General features: G+C 40.3%; 1 protein-coding gene across 22 annotated transcripts in view; it reads left to right on the top strand.

Annotated features, from left to right (window-relative positions):
• The window catches only part of INTS8 (integrator complex subunit 8), a 57,174-nt gene that overhangs the window by 6,451 nt on the left and 34,162 nt on the right, over nucleotides 1-16,561 (top strand). For 13 of the 22 annotated variants that reach the window (XR_012416539.1, XR_012416537.1, XR_012416540.1 and 10 more), the window contains 5 exons: nucleotides 1,940-2,122; nucleotides 6,405-6,512; nucleotides 8,315-8,470; nucleotides 11,332-11,432; nucleotides 12,153-12,294. Coding sequence is in view for 8 of the 22 variants with exons in the window: in XM_073999106.1 (XP_073855207.1) it covers nucleotides 1,940-2,122; nucleotides 6,405-6,512; nucleotides 8,315-8,470; nucleotides 11,332-11,432; nucleotides 12,153-12,294 (690 nt within the window). In the remaining 14 variants the exon portion in view is untranslated. The remainder of the gene's footprint in view (nucleotides 1-1,939; nucleotides 2,123-6,404; nucleotides 6,513-8,314; nucleotides 8,471-11,331; nucleotides 11,433-12,152; nucleotides 12,295-16,561) is intronic. The other 9 variants (XM_073999111.1, XM_073999112.1, XM_073999117.1 and 6 more) reach the window with 4 other exon arrangements.

Raw genomic sequence — 16,561 nt, forward strand, 5'->3', positions numbered from 1 at the left:
GCTAATTTTTTGTATTTTTAGTAGAGATGGAGTTTCACCGTGTTGGCCAGGCTGGTCTCGAACTCCTGACCTCAAGTGATCCCCCCACCTTGGCCTTCCAAAGTGCTGGGATTACAGGTGTGAGCCACTGCACCTGGCCTAGCAGTTATTTTTAAATTGATCTACATAATGGAAAATTAGAAACCTGACAGTTTCTGTAATTTAGAAATAATTTCTGTAATTAGCACCAACAATGTTCCAGATTACCATGTGAGGTATAGGGGCTGGGTGAGGAGAGAAAAAGGTAAGAAACGATCTGTATCTCACTATAGCAAATATGCTGTAGTATTTTGAATGTGGAAGCCAGAGCCTGTATCATTTCATTGTTATGATCTAGTTCCTAATAAAATGGCTGGCACAATGAAGCATACAGAGATTCCTTGAACAAATCAAGTGGAACAGTGCAAGTTTTTTCTTTTTTAGACAGGGTCTGACTCTTTTGCCCAGGCTACAGTGCAGTGGCCTGATCTTGGCTCATTGCAACCTCCACCTCCCAGCCTCAAGTGATCTTCCCATCTGTTTTCCCAGTAGCTGGGACTACATGCATGTGCCACCACACTTGGCTAATTTTGGTATTTTTTGTAGAGATGTGATTTTGCCATGTCATTCAGTCTGGTCTCGAACTTCTGGACTCAAGCGCTCCACCCACTTCAGACCCTGCAAAGTGCTGGTATTACATACATGAGTCACTGTGTCCAGCTAAGTCTTTTTTTTTTTTTTTTGAGATGGTCTTGCTCTGTCGCCCAGGCTGGAGTGCAGTGGTGCGATCTCAGCTCACTGCAACCTCCACCTCCTGCGTTTAAGCAATTCTTCTGCCTCAGCCTCCCAGGTAGCTGGGATTACAGGTGTGCTCCACCATGCCTGGCTAATTTTTGTATTTTTAGTAGAGACAGGGTTTCGCCATATTGGCCAGGCTGGTCTCGAACTCCTGACCTCATGATCTGCCCCTCTTGGCCTCCTAAAGTTCTGGGATTACAGGCGTGAGCCACTGTGCACAGCCACCAGCTAAATCTTTAAAGCATTAACTTTTCTTTTTTAGACAGAATATTACTCTGTCACACAGGCTGGAATGCAGTGGCATGATCTCGGCTCACTACAACCTCTGCCTCCTGAGTTCAAGCAATTCTCATGCCTCAGCCTCCCGAGTAGCTGGGATTACAAGTGTACGCTACCACGCCCAGCTAATTTTTGTAGTTTTAGTAGAAACAGGCTTCGCCGTGTTGGCCAGGCTGATCTTGAACCCCTGGCCACAAATGATCCTCCTGCCTCACTCGGCCTCCCAAAGTGCTGGGATTATAGGTTTGAGCCACTGCCCCCGACCTAAAGTATTAATTTTTCTACAGAAAAAAGATACTAGTCTTTCATGTTTTTTATATTATCTTTTTCTTTTTTTTTTTTTTTTTTTTTTTTTTGAGACGGAGTCTTGCTCTGTCACCAGGCTGGAGTGCAGTGGCGTGAATTTGGCTCACTGCAACCTCCATCTCCCGGGTTCAAGCGATTCTCCTGCCTCAGCCTCCTGAGTTGCTGGGATTACAGGTGTGTGCCACCATGCCCAGCTAATTTTTGTATTTTTAGTAGAGACGAGGTTTCACCCTGTTGGTCAGGCTGGTCTCAAACTCCTGACCTCATGATCTGCCCCCTTGGCCTCCCAAAGTGCTGGGATTATAGGTGTGAGCCACCATGCCGAGCCCTCCTGTTTTTTATATTTTCTAACCTCACAATAGAAACTTATTTTCTTTCATAGAAGGTAACTTTATTTCAACAAATTTAATTGTATTCTTGCTGTGTTAAAATTTTTTTTTTAATAGCTTAGTGTACTGAGCTACTAAATAGACTGTAAATATTTTTGGTTATTATAATCAGTTGCTATTTTTGTATTTTTTTTTATTGATTTCTGTAGCTGAAAGAACAAGCCGCTGATTCTATTTTGGTACTGGAAGCAGCCCTAAAATTAAACAAGGATCTTTATGTCCATACGATGAGAACTCTGGATTTATTGGCCATGGAACCAGGCATGGTAAATGGAGAAACTGAGAGTTCTACTGCTGGATTGAAAGTCAAAACCGAAGAAATGCAGTGCCAGGTATTCATTTGATATTTAATTTATGTAGGGCAATTTTTTGGTAAAAAAATTTTTTTTTTTTTTGAGACAGAGTCTCACTCCGTCGCCCAGGCTGGAGTGCAATGGCGCAATCTCAGCTCACTGCAAGGTCCGCCTTCCGGGTTCACACCATTCTCCTGCCTTAGCCTCCCAAGTAACTGGGACTACAGGCGCCCGCCACCACGCCTGGCTAATTTTTTTGTATTTTTAGTAGAGACGGGGTTTCACCATGTTAGCCAGGATGGTCTCGATCTCCTGACCTTGTGATCCGCCCACCTTGGCCTCCCAAAGTGCCGGGATTACAGGTGTGAGCCACTGCGCCCGGCCTTGGAAAATCTTAATATGAGATCATCCTCCTATTTTTAATTAGAATTTATTTCTGCCTTTGTCTCTTAAGATGCTGTTAAAACTGCATTGTATTTAATTTATACATTTATAAGAATTGACATTTTTCTAAAAGAAATGGAAGGGAAATTTTATGTCATCTGTTGTCTCTGAAATAGTTTCCAGATTGTGTTTAGAAGACAGAGTTTAAGTACTGAGAATACAGTTACATGTAATTGATTTACAGTTCATTCATATGATTAGAAATCTAATAGACGAAAAGAAAATAAAAACTAATATTGTGCTAGACTTTGAAAAATCTAGACCTCAAGAGATAGTGTCTAGCTTTTCAGGGATCTTAAGTTTGCTCGCTTTCTCTAACTCTGGGCCCCTAGTTCCTTTCACAGCTTTCAGTTGATGCTCGTTGTCACATATTATATTATGTGTTTATATCTTTTTTCCCTACTGGATTATGAACTGCTTGACATCTTTTTTTTTGTATGTTCTGCATCTTACTTTCTAGAATAGAACTTTTAGTAAAATGAAAATTTTAAAGTATTCAGTTGCCTAGAGAGGGCTACTAGGATTGTACCTTCTAAAATGTATTATCTTTCCTTATTCGTATGAGTTAGCATGGCTTCTTTTATCACTAATTCCTTTTCTGGAAAGGGGTAAAATAGTTACGACAGTTTTGGGAAGGTGCTTTTGCAGATTAGCTTTTTGTAGAGCTGAAGGTAACCATTTATTCAAGGCCAGATGAGCTGGAGTTTGCAGCAGTAGTAAGAGTAATGAATTGGTACTGTGTAACCTTTTTTTTTTTTTCTTTTTTTTTTTGATAGAGACAGGGTCTCCCTATGTTGCCCAGGCTGGTCTCCAACTCCTGGGCTCAAGGGATCCCTCCCACCTCGGCCTCCCAAAGTGCTGGGATAACAGGATACTTGGTAACCTTTTAAAATCACTGATGAAACTTGCATATAGGAGTGTTACTGGTACTTAGTATCTCATAATCTTTCAGAACCTGTTTAAAAGTAGTTGATGACACTTCTGATTTTCACAATATGGTGGATGATACAACCTGAAATCAAAACTCCTATAAAACATCTGTGTGTGCTAGGTAAACTATCAAATGTTCTTTTACTTACATGGCTGAGTGACAATTCCTGTGTTTTGAAAGGCAAATTAGTGGTAACACTCATTCCCTGGCATGATAATTTTTTGTTTTTTGAGATGGAGTTTCACTGTTGTTGCCCAGGCTAGAATGCAATGTCATGATCTCGGCTCACCGCAACCTCCACCTCCTGGGTTCAAATGATTCTCCTGCCTCAGCCTCCCAAGTAGCTGGTTTTACAGGCATGCACCACCTTGCCTGGCTAATTTTTGTATTTTTAGTAGAGACGGGGTTTCTCCGTGTTGGTCAGGCTGGTCTCAAACTCCCAACTTCTGGTGATCCACCCGCCTCAGCCTCCCGAAGTGCTGGGATTACAGGTGTTAGTCACCAGATCATATTTCAAGTAGGTTCGTTACAATGCTAAAATTTACCTTAGACTTAAAAAGAAAAATTGTTATTTTTTTCCCAGTAAAACCAGGCCTTATTGCCCTTCAGGGCAGCTTCATTATCAGGCTTTTTTGTTTTTATAGTAAATCTATTGACCACTTCTTAACCTCTAAACTCATTGTAATGGCTAGTCAGTTGCTAGAGTAATACTTGAAAATATCTTTTTGGTATTTTGCGGTCTATCTTTGCCTAGAAAGGGGAATTAAATATAACTTTAGTAAGTATGCATATATGTGCATGGGGGTGTGTGTGTGTATGTGTGTATTTTTTGCTCTTTTAGCATCCCTATGCTAAATGAGGAAACTCTCTAGAATGAAAATCAGCCAAGGGAAGCCGAGATGAGCAGATCACCTGAGGTCAGAAGTTCTAGACCAGCCTGGCTAATGTGGCAAAATCCTGTTTCTACGAAAAACACAAAATTATCTAGGCGTTGTGGCACGTGCCTGTAATCCCAGCTACTCTGAAGGCTGAGGCAAGAGAATCGCTTGAACCCGGAAGGAGGAGGTTGCAGTGAGCCGAGATCACACCATTGCATTCCAGCCTGGGTGACAAGAGTGAAACTCCATCTCAGAAAAAAAAAAAAAGGCCAAACATGTAGTGTGGACTAAATAGTGCAAAGCAATGTTGTAGAAGCTAAGGAGAATTAACCTGGTTTCATTGAATTGGACAGAACCATATTTATAAAGCAAATCAGTGAAGAGTGGTTTCATGATGAATACCAGGCATGATTATAGCTTAGGAGTTTGGAAGAGGAGTATCTGTTGCCAAAGGTTGGTTTGGTGGTGTAAAAGGAGTGAGGGGTGTGGAATGAAGCATATTTCTAGGATCTCATGTGAATGGGGACTTGGGAAGGCTGGTGTGATTGAAATAGAATACAGTAGAGAGGTTTGTAAAGAGAGATTAGGCCAGATTCTGAGATCCTTAGAGATCAAGCCAAGGAGTTTGAACTTTCTTCTGTTTTGGGGAATAACTGAAGACTTCTTAGTCGGATCAAGAAGACTTGATCTGTCAGCCATGTGTAGAATAAATTCGAGTCAGAATATTACGAGCTTAGGAATCTGAGTTCAAACTTTGGCTGTTCCACTACTTGGTTATATGCTTTTCATGTCACTTTCTGGGCCTTTGTATTCTTATCCATAAAATGGCCAAGTTAAACTAAATAATCTGTCTTTTGAGGTTTGCATTCGGTAATTCCGGGTGTCAATATAAGCTTTTTGAAAAACATACAAATTATTTTCTTTTTTGCCTAGTGTCCACATCTTACATACAAATTCTGTCATAGAAACACACGACTGGAAAAGTTTTATAGTTAGCCTACAATTCTCAATTTAACCAGTATGTTATGGTAGATGTGCATCATCTTCACTTTTTTTTTTTTTTTTTTTGTTGAGACAGAGTCTCCCTGTGTCGCCCAGACTGGAGTGCAGTGGCCGGATCTCAGCTCACTGCAAGCTCCGCCTCCCGGGTTCACGCCATTCTCCTGCCTCAGCCTCCCGAGTAGCTGGGACTACAGGCGTCCGCCACCTCGCCCGGCTAGTTTTTGTATTTTTTAGTAGAGATGGGGTTTCACCGTGTTAGCCAGGATGGTCTCGATCTCCTGACCTTGTGATCCGCCCGTCTCGGCCTCCCAAAGTGCTGGGATTACAGGCTTGAGCCACCGCGCCCGGCCTCATCTTCACTTTTGAGGGGCTCCTCAGCTTTTTTTCCCCCTCTCCTGTGTTAAAAGAATTCCCGTTCTTTTCAGACTTGCGGGAGGCAGAGCGTGCTTCTTACAGAATAAACTAAAAACTCCCAATACTAGCTTTCTCTAGCCTTATCTGGCTTGAGGGCAGGCATATCGCGTAAGTTTTACAAACAGATGGCTATGCTTCTTTTAGACTGAATCAGGAGCTAGTCCTAGTAAGTCATAGCATTGAGGGTGATGGAGAAACCATTGTGGTGGTGGGTAGCGGCAACAGTGACAGTAAAATCTAGTTTCTGGGGACAGCACTTGCAGGAGTGTAACTGCTGCTTTCAGGGTCTGGTCCTGGTGGCTACAGGTGACAGGAGCTGTGGAATCTACTGTTGAGATTCTTCACTAGACAAGTGTTGGCTGTCATCCTGACTGCATGCCTCCCCTGCCCTTTTTTCTAGACAGATTCTTTAGCCTTTTTAACAATTCTGTAGGCGACCTAAAATCTACTCAGTAAATCAATATTCTGCGTAAATTGACCAGAGTTGGTTTATGTTGCTTGTGACTAAGAACACTGATGGTAGCACTGCTCCTTGGAATATCTATTTTTTTATATCTTTTCTTCTGTGTTTTCCTGAGATACAGTTTTGGTTCTGTCAGCTCTTAAGTACCTGAGAAATTGTTAAGCAAATTGGTGTTCATTATTATTTCAGGTGTGCTATGATTTGGGCGCAGCATACTTCCAGCAAGGCTCCACAAATTCAGCTGTCTATGAAAATGCCAGGGAAAAATTTTTTAGAACCAAAGAACTAATTGCAGAGGTAAATCCAGTCATAATAGGCACTTAATATTCAGTTCTTTAAAACATCTATACATTTTTTTGGCTTTGATTTTTCTGATGATAAAAACATGTTCATTATTATAAATGTGTGAAGTTCAAGAAAGTACTAAAACTGGTTTTTAAAAATCTGTAATAATATAATCTGGAAATATAACCCCTTTTACAAATCTAGTAAATTTTCTTCCAGTTTTTTTTCTCTCTGTTTTTGTACAGTTAAGCTCATATTGTAAATACTCTGTATCTTGCTTAAATCTTTGACTAGGCATTATAAATGTATCATGTTATGGGGAAGTACTCTGATTTACCTAATTTCCCTTATGTTTGGGCATTTAGGTTGTTTATTATATAGCTGCAATATTTGTATCTTGAAGCCTAAATTTTTCTTCAGATTTCAGATACGTTTAAGTTCCTACAGTTATTACCATGTCAATGGTTATTTATTTTTCTGAGGCTATAATTTATTAAACCAAATTACTTTCCAGGTAAATTTCTCATAGGGCACTTCAGTTAGCAGTGAGTTTTTAACAAATTTTTTTTTTTTTTGCTAACTTGATGCGAGAAATACAGTATCTTTTATAAACTTGCCTTTCATTAATTCCTAATATGGGTAAACATTTTTAATGTGTTTTTCATTTGCATTTTTCTTTTTATGATTCAGATGACTGAATTGTAACGTATATATATATAACTAGGTTTTTGTATACCTGGTGCCTGGGAAAATTCCCACTTCAATCTGCTATTCTTAGTAGAGATATTGATTAAATACCCTAGAGGTTTAAGTACTCTAGCTATTCTAGATAGACCTGTTAGAAATCCCCATTTTACTTTGCCTAGGAAATTCATCTGGTTTCTAATTTTACGGCATTTCAGGTATAGTAATTTAAAACTTACATATTTTTTCAAACTTTTTTTTTTAAATCCTGTTTGGGTAGAAGCATTTCTGTTCTTCCCAATTGAGTGATGATTATGCTTTCTTTGCTCTCTCCTTTAAATCTCTGCTGGTATATGTCTTTTAAAACCTTTAAGCTTGTTTTTAATGTTAACACTCTTTGTTAATGTCTTGTCATACCTACTTGGTATGATAATCATGGCCACCTTTTGTATGTTGGCCTGAAAACTCTAAGCTTCAGCAAACTTTCTTTGTAAAGGGGCAGTTAGCAAATATTCAGTTAGCAAATATTCTAGGCTTTCTGGGCCACATTCAGTCTCTAGTGCATATTCTTACTATTTTTTTGTCCCCTTTGCATAGTTTAAAGCCCAAGAGACAGACAAAAACAGACCATAGGCTGGATTTGGCCTATGAGCAATAGTTTTTGACCCCTGTTCTAAACCTTTAACCTTTTGCTTTTTGATTCCTCCAGTTTTAAATTTTTCTTCTTCTTTTTTTTTTTTCTGAGATGGAGTCTTGCTTTGTCACCCAGGCTGGAGTGCAGTGGCGCCATCTTGGCTCACTGCAACCTCCACCACCCAGGCTCAAGCGATTCTCCTGCCTCAGCCTCCGGAGTAGCTGGGCCTACAGGTGCCTGCCACCACGCCTGGCTAATTTTTGTATTTTTAGTAGAGACAGGGTTTCACCATGTTGGCCAGGCTGGTCTCGAACTCCTGGTGATCCACCAGCCTTGACCTCCCGAAGTGCTGGGATTACAGGCGTGAGCCACTGTGCCCAGCCTGGCTTGAATTTTTCATTAGCATTTCCTTGTACTGTTAAAATATGCTAAGGGGGTGCTAGACTATTGTTTATATTACATGAATGGATAATGGTGTATACCTCTTACTTTACAGATAGGTTCATTATCTCTTCATTGTACCATAGATGAGAAGCGGTTAGCTGGCTATTGTCAAGCATGTGATGTTCTTGTACCTTCTTCTGACAGTACATCTCAACAGTTGACTCCGTATAGCCAAGTCCATATTTGTTTGAGATCTGGCAACTATCAGGTAAGATGTATGAAGGGGATGCAGTGAAGTTTTGGAAGCCAGACAAAACTAAGTTCAAATCCTCGCCCCACCCATTTACCAGTTATGCGTTTTGGGGCAAGTCATTTACACTGTCAGACTGGCCTGTAACATAATGGTAATAATTATCCCGTTTCCTAAGATTCTTATGAGAATCTAGTGAGAAGTTATAGTTCATAAATTCTAAGGCAAAGCATTCTACAGATGTTACTTCATCATTGCTGTTATCTTAAAGGTATAGAGTTGACCTATTTTAAATAAATTTTGTAAGAAATGCTTGTAAGCAGAACTTTTAACATTTAAAAATTGCAGGTAGACAGCTTTTAGTTGTGTGTGCATTTGTTTGCAGCTGGAATTGTTGGCTGCTAAGATATTAATAGCTTTTAGTTTTACAAAACATTAAGTCTTGTGTCTTTTGGACGTGTGGCTTGTAGTCCAGCTTTATTAGCCCTTCCAAATAGTAAGACTGAAGGAGAAAGGGAGCACAGTGAACACGGCAGTTTTTCTGGTGGGTTTGGATGGTCTGTTAACAAAAACAGAGCCCACCTGCTCTTGAGCCTGCTCACCATCTTGGTTTGGTTCATGAAAAGGCCTTAATGAGTCTCTTCAGACTTTTATTGACACCCCCTCCCCCCACCCCCCCCCACACCTCTGGGTGTTTATCTTCAGTTTTGTTATGAAAATAACTGGGAATTAGAATTGTGCTTTTAAAGTCTTTATTGGAAAGCCTCCATTCTAGAGAATAAACAGTGCATTCATTCATGTTTAACTCAAAATAGGAATCATGAAATGATAAAGCCATAACTTACTTTTAGTTTTGTGTCTCCATTGGGTATTATTCCAGCTTTATAGTTCTCTTACCTAGGGTTTTTTTGTTTTTCACAGAAAATAGATGAAGACAGGAAACAAGATGGCACTTCTTTCCTCTGTCTTTGGCCCTTTTTAAAAGTATTGCTTTGTCCCAGGAAAGAAAATTAAACTTTCTTAAAGTTTAATTACCGATACAAGTGAACTTAATAAAGGCTAGAGGTCTTTTAGTTACATCTCCCTAGTAAAGGTTTATGAAGGGTGAGATCAATTATCGTAAAATACAGATTATTTAACAAGTTGGCTGGACGTGGTGGCTCACACCTGTAATCCCAGCACTTGGGAGGCCAAGGTGGGAGGATCGCTTGAGCCCAGGAGTTCAAGGTTGCAGTGATCTATGATAGCACTGCTACACTGCAGCTTGGGTGACAGAGCAAGACCCTGCCTCAAAAACAAAAAATCCTCACTGGAGTGGTAAGACTTATGCCAGCAAGACCTTAGGAATATCACCCAGAGAAAAGCACATGTTACTGTGACTTTAATAAAGTTCCAAAATACGAAAATCAGAAAATAGTGTAATGGGTAGCTAAGAAGGGGAAAATAGCAATTTTGTTGCATCTTTGAGATTCATCACTTATACATTCAGGAGTATGGTAGAAACTGTATTTCTTGGAATGGGATTGTGTTTTTATGAACTCTGTGGGTTTTGTTTAGTGCTGATGAAGTAGTAGTTGAGCAGCTATAACAGGTGTGTTTTCTCACACTTGCGAAGCTGCTGTATTGCTCCTGTGGAGCCCTGCCTTGCTCGTGTTTTGTTACGGAGGTGAAGCTAGTGGTTGCTCCACAGTTTCGAAACCACTTATGTCAGTACTTTTCTGGTAGTGGCTGATTAGTTTCGTTTTCAGAAATCTCCTTTCCCCCTTCTCTCACCAACACCCTTTCTTTCTTTTCTGCTCTTCCCTTCTTGAGAAGTAGCTAAGAAAAAGTCTGTATGTTATAATGTGGGTATTTTTTGTAGTTCACAGATAATATATTTTAAATCATTTAAATTTATTAGAATCACTTCTTAGCATGTTTTTTCAGCTGAATTTTTTTAATTAGTTTTTTGGTTTGTTTGTTTGTTTTTTTGAGACAGAGTCTCACTCTGTCACCCAGGCTGGAGTGCAGTGGCGTGATCTTGGTTCACTGAAATCTCTGTTGCCCAGGTTCAAGCGATTCTCCTGCCTCAGCCTCCCAAGCAGCTGGGATTACAAGTGCCTGCCACCGTGCCTGGCTAATTTTTGTAGTTTTTAGTAGAGACAGAGTTGCACCATCTTGGTCAGGTTGGTCTTGAATTCCTGACCTTGTGATTCACCTGCCTTGGCCTCCCAAAGTGCTGAGATTACAGGCATGAACCGCTGTGTCTGGCCATATAATTAGTGTTTTTTAGTTTGTTTTATGAACTTATGTTTAGAGTATTAACTTTTTTTTTTTTTTTTTGAGATAGAGTATCGCTCTGTCGACCAGGCTGGGGTGCAATGGTGCCATCTTGGCTCAAAGCAACCTCCGCCTCCTGAGTTCAAGTGATTCTCCTTCCTCAGCCTCTCCAGTAGCTGGGATTACATGCATGCACCACGACACCCGGCTAATTTTTGTATTTTTAGTAGAGACGGAGTTTCACCATGTTGGCCAGGCTGGTCTTAAATTCCTGACCTCATGATCCACCTGCTTTGGCCTCCCAAAGTGCTGGGATTACAGGCATGAGCCACCACACCTGGCCTAAAATTTTTTTCTAATAACATAGCTGGATTGCCTCTTATTGAATGATTCCTTTCTTACCTCTTATGTTTGGTTTGTGATCTTCAGTTTTAAAAAAGGGGTAGCAGGGCTGTTTTTGCCCTTAATCAAATTTTAAAATTTTAGGAAGAAAAGGTTTTCATAGTAAGATATTTTTGTGATTTTTTCAACTTGTATTTTCCATTATACAAAGACTTGTTTAAAGTAAAAAACTTTACCGTGATTTTTGAAATGGGTGCAACTTTATGTATGTGTTCTAGGAGGTAATACAGATTTTCATTGAAGACAACCTAACCTTGAGTTTACCCGTCCAGTTCCGACAATCAGTCCTAAGAGAACTCTTTCAGAAAGCTCAACAGGGGTAAGTTGAAAAGTTACTTTTTGATTTTTGAATAGAACAGCAAGTGCATTCTGGTTTATCAAAACCACATCTTCAAATTACCTATGGCTCTGTGACATTATTTTCATGTTGTTAATATAAGGAAAATTAATATAGTCCGTTTTAAATAGTGCTTGTGGGGCCGGGCACAGTGGCTCATGCCTGTAATCCCAGCACTTTGAGAGGGTGAGGTGGGTGGATCACTTGAGGTCAGGAGTTTGAGACTAGTCTGGCCAACATGGTGAAACCACGTTTCTACCAAAAATACAAAAATTAGCCGGGCATGGTGGTGCACACCTGTAGTCCCAGCCACTCAGGAGGCTGAGGCACGAGAATCACTTGAACCCAGGAGGTGGAGGTTGCCGTGAGCCGAGATTGCGCCACTGTACTCCAGCCTGGGTGACAAAGCAAGACTCTGTCTCAAAAAAAAAAAAAAAAAAAAAAGCGCTTGGGGGAAAAATAATACATAGCAAAATTTCATTCTGTTGTCTGATGTGTAACTAAGTTGTCCCTTGATAAATTCAAAACCTATTCTGCTTTCTTTCTCCCCATGATTTGTTATATATTTATTAGTACACTTGAATATTCTAAAATTTTACCTCTCAAGAACAAATGGCTTATTCTTGTGAATATAATTTTGTAATATACACCTTTCTTTTGTAGTAAAAATAACATTAGTTGATCTACTTTTGTATTCTACAGAAATGAAGCTCTAGATGAAATCTGTTTTAAAGTTTGTGCCTGTAATACAGTTCGTGATATACTGGAAGGCAGAACAATTAGTGTTCAATTTAACCAACTATTTCTTAGACCAAATAAAGAGAAAATAGACTTTCTTCTTGAGGTATGACATGTTTTTCTTTCCCCTTTTGATTTATAATTTGCTTTAAGCTTACCAGTGACCTCTGAATTGCCAAATCCAGTTCCTTTTTTCCTGTCTGCCTTGCCTTTCTGTTCCTGACAGTTGGCACTTTTGACAGACTCTGCCCTTCTGCCTGGTCTTCTGCTGTAGCTCTTTTTCTAGTTCTCCCCCATGTTTCTTCAGCATCTTCATTGGATTCTCCTTAGTCCTTCACTGACTTCTCTATTGCTCTTCCTTTAGTATTTCTTTTCATGGAACTTTTGTCCTTGGCTCACTCATCATTTTTGATTTAATTCCAAAGCTTCACTCATCTGTTTCATCACCTGTTTACTAAGAACTCCCAAATCAAACCCCTCTAGTCTGTCACGTGTGCTGTGGAATCTGTGTTTCTACTGGATCACTCTACTTCTTTCTTAACAGTCTTAATGTTACAGACATTGAGAGAAGTACATAAAGCGCAGATAATACCACTTCCAAAAATACGTTGCCAGCACTTTAGAAGCCTTTGCTGTGGTCTTTACAACCTCCTCTACCTTCCCTTGAGGTAGCCACTCCCCCGGCTTTTGTGATCATAATTTTCTTCCTTGCTTTTATAGTTGTATCACCTCTGTATGCATCCTTAAAGAACATTCTTTAATTTGCCTATTTTGAACTTCATATAAATGGAATCATACCATATGTATTCTTCATCTTCTTTCACTGAAGAGATTTGTGAGATTTATTCAAGTTGTATATAAATAACAATTTTTTCATTGCTTTAAGAGGGTGGGCACAGTGACTCACGCCTGTAATCTCAGCACTTTGGGAGGCTGAGGCGAGTGGATCATGAGGTCAGGGGTTCAAGACCAGCCCGGTTAACATAGTGAAACCCTGTCTCTACTAAAAATACAAAAAATTAGCCAAGCTTGCTGGCAGTCCCCTGTAATCCCAGCTCCTCAGGAGGCTGAGGCAGGAGACTCGCTTGAACCCAGGAGGCAGAGGTTTCAGTGAGCGGAGATCACGCCACTGTACTTCAGCCTGGGCGACAGTGAGAGACTCCATCTCCAAAAAAAAAAAGGTAGAATATTTTATGGACTATGCCACAATTTCTTCAGTCTTACGATGGGGGACATTTGTGTTTTTTATAGTTTTTGGCTATATACACATATGATGAGGGACATTTGTGTTGTTTGTAGTTTTTGTTGCTTGGAACATACTTGTACATATATCTAGGTGTGCATATGTACCAGTTTATGTTATATACCTAGGGAAAAATATATCTGCAACATTAATTTTTAAAAACCAAGTGGCTTATACCACCAGGATGGCTGAGTGTTCTCATTGGTCAATATCCTTGTTAACATTTGATGTTGTCAGATCGCCTGTGAGGTGGTTGTATAACAGTATCTCATTGAGGTTTTCATTTCTACAACTCTTCATTTAATTTTTACTCATGGATTTTGTTTTTTGAGGTACCTTTTCCAAGTGTTATGCCTCTTTTTTTTTTGAGATGGAGTTCTGCTTTTTTATTTTTATTTTTTTGAGATGGCACCCCCTCTGTTGCCTGGCCATGCTGGAGTGCAGTGGCACAATCTCGGCTCACTGCAACCTCCGTCTCCCAGGTTCAAGCGATTCTCCTGTCTCAGCCTCCTGAGTAGCTGGTACTACAGGCGTGCGCTAACATGCCTGGCTAATTTTTATATTTTTAGTAGAGAAAGGGTTTTGCCATGTTGGCCTGGCTGGTCTCAAACTCCTGACCTCAGGTTATCCGCTTGTCTTGGCCTCCCGAAGTGATAGGATTACAGGTGTGAGCCACTGCGCCTGGCTGGAGTTCGCCCAGGCTGGAGTGCAGTGGTACAATCTCAGCTCACTACAACCTCCACCTCCCAGTTTCAAGTGATTCTCTGGCCTCAGCCTCCAGGGTAGCTGGGATTACAGGCGCCCACCACCACGCCCAGCTAATTTTTGTATATTTAGTAGAGAAGGGGTTTTGCCATTTTGGTCAGGCTGGTCTTGAACTCCCGACCTCAAGTGATCCGCCCACCTTGGCCTCCCAAAGTCCTGGGATTACAGGCATGAGCCGTTCCTGGCCGTGTTATGCCTCATTTTTCTGTTACATTGTCCATCTGTTTTTTGGAAGGAGCTTTATTTTTGTAGGAGATCTGTATATATTCTCTTTTTTTTTTAACCAATTTTAAATATTGCAGATGTCTTCACTGAGTTTGACTTTTCTTTTTTGTTTTTTTTTTTGAGATGGGTCTCACTCTCTCACCCAGGTTGGAGTGCAGTGATGTGATACCAGCTCACTGTAACCTCCACCTCCTGGATTCAAGCCATCCTTCCACCTCAGCCTCCTGAGTAGCTGGGACTACAGGCAAGTGCCTCCACTCCTGGCTAATTTTTTTATTATTGGCATATATGGGGTTTGATCATGTTGGCCAGGCTGGTCTTGAACTGCTGAGCTCAGGTGATCCGCCCACCTCAACTTCCCAAAGTGCTGTGATTACAGACATGAGCCACCATGCCCAGCTTAATTTTCTTTATATTGTTCCAAAGCTCCTAAATTGAATATCAAATTTACCAATTTTTTTCCATTATAGTGATTTACGTGTTGCTTAAGAAAGCTTTTTCCTATCATGTCATGAAGATATTCTTCTATTATATCTTCTAAAAGCTTTATAGCATAGCCTTCCTTTCACATTTACATCTTTAATCAACCTAGAGTTGATTTTTGTGTGAAGTAGGAAGTGTTCCAGCACCATTTACTGAAAGGTTAATCTTTTTCCACCAATCTCTAGGGCCACCTTTATTGTATGCCGGGTGTTTATATATGTATGGGCCTGTTTCTGAGCCATTTTATACCACTTTTCTATTTGTCTATCCATACCTCATTATGTCCACATCCTGATACCATTGAGAGCAAGTTCTACCTTTTTTTTCAAGGTTGTATTGGTTATTCTTGGCCCTCATTCTGTTGCCCAGGCTGGAGTGCAGTGGCATGATCTCAGCTCACTGCAACCTCTGCCTCCTGGGTTCAAGCGATTCTTCTGCATCAGCCTCCCAAGTAGCTGGGATTACAGGCACGCACCACCATGCCTGGCTTATTTTTGTGTTTTTAGTAGAGACAGGGTTTCACCATATTGGCCAGGCTGGTCTCAAACTCCTGACCTCGTGACCCGCCCGTGTCGGCCTCCCAAAGTGCTGGGATTACAGGCATGAGCTACCACGCCCGGCAGTCCTTTGCATTTTTATGTGTAAACATTAGACTCAGATTGTCAAGTTCCACAAATCTGTTGTATTTTTGTTTGGAATTACATTAAATTTAGAAACCAGTTTAGAAAGAAATTATGTCTCTTTTTTTTTAAGCTTCTTTTTTATATTAGAAAAAATTTTATGGGCAGCCTCCCAAGCCAAAGTATGCTTAGGGAGACCCCCAATAATTTACATCTTTACATTATTGGGTGTCCTAACCCGTGAATGGGTATGAGGGCTCTTGATTTCTTTAGGTAGTTTTTAGTATCCTTTAGAACTTTCTAATTTTTCCATAGGAGTCTGAAATTTTTATATTCTTAAAATGTAGACTTGAAAATAGTTTATGCATTGATGCAGAGGTATAATTTAACTTTCTAATAATTTTATATCCAACAACTTTGCTTAGCTTCTAAAAATTCTGTTTTATCCATATTTTTTTCATTTTTCTATGTATGCAGTCATCTGTGAAGAATGCATTTTGTTTATTCCTTTTCTAACCTTTTAATTTTGATTTATTTTTACTTTTTGTTTTTTGAGACGGAGTTTCTTTCTTGTTGCCCAGATTGGAGTGCAATGATGCGATATCTGCTCAGCGCAACCTCTGCATCCCAGGTTCAAGTGATTCTCCTGCCTCAGCCTCCTGAGTAGCTGGGACTACAGGCATGCGCCACCACGCCCGGCTAATTTTGTATTTTTGGTAGAGATGGGTTTCTCCATGTTGGTCAGGCAGGTCTCAAACTCCCGACCCCAGGTGATCCACCCGCCTCGGCCTCCCAGAGTACTGGGGTTACCGGTGTGAGCCACCGCGCCCGGCCTCTTTTTACTTATTCTTAATGTGCTGGCTATTACCTCCAGTACAGTGTTCAGTAGAAGTGGGAATAGTGAACTGCCTCATCTCACTCCCAGTCTCAGAGGGAAAAGCACTATTTCACCATTTAGAATGATGTTTATTGTAGGTTTTTCTTGTAGCTATTCCTTATCTGATTAAGGAAGTTCCCTTCTCTCCTTAGTTCACTGA

Source organism: Macaca fascicularis, chromosome 8 (assembly GCF_037993035.2).
Source record: "Macaca fascicularis isolate 582-1 chromosome 8, T2T-MFA8v1.1".
Classification (NCBI taxonomy): Eukaryota; Metazoa; Chordata; class Mammalia; order Primates; family Cercopithecidae; genus Macaca; species Macaca fascicularis.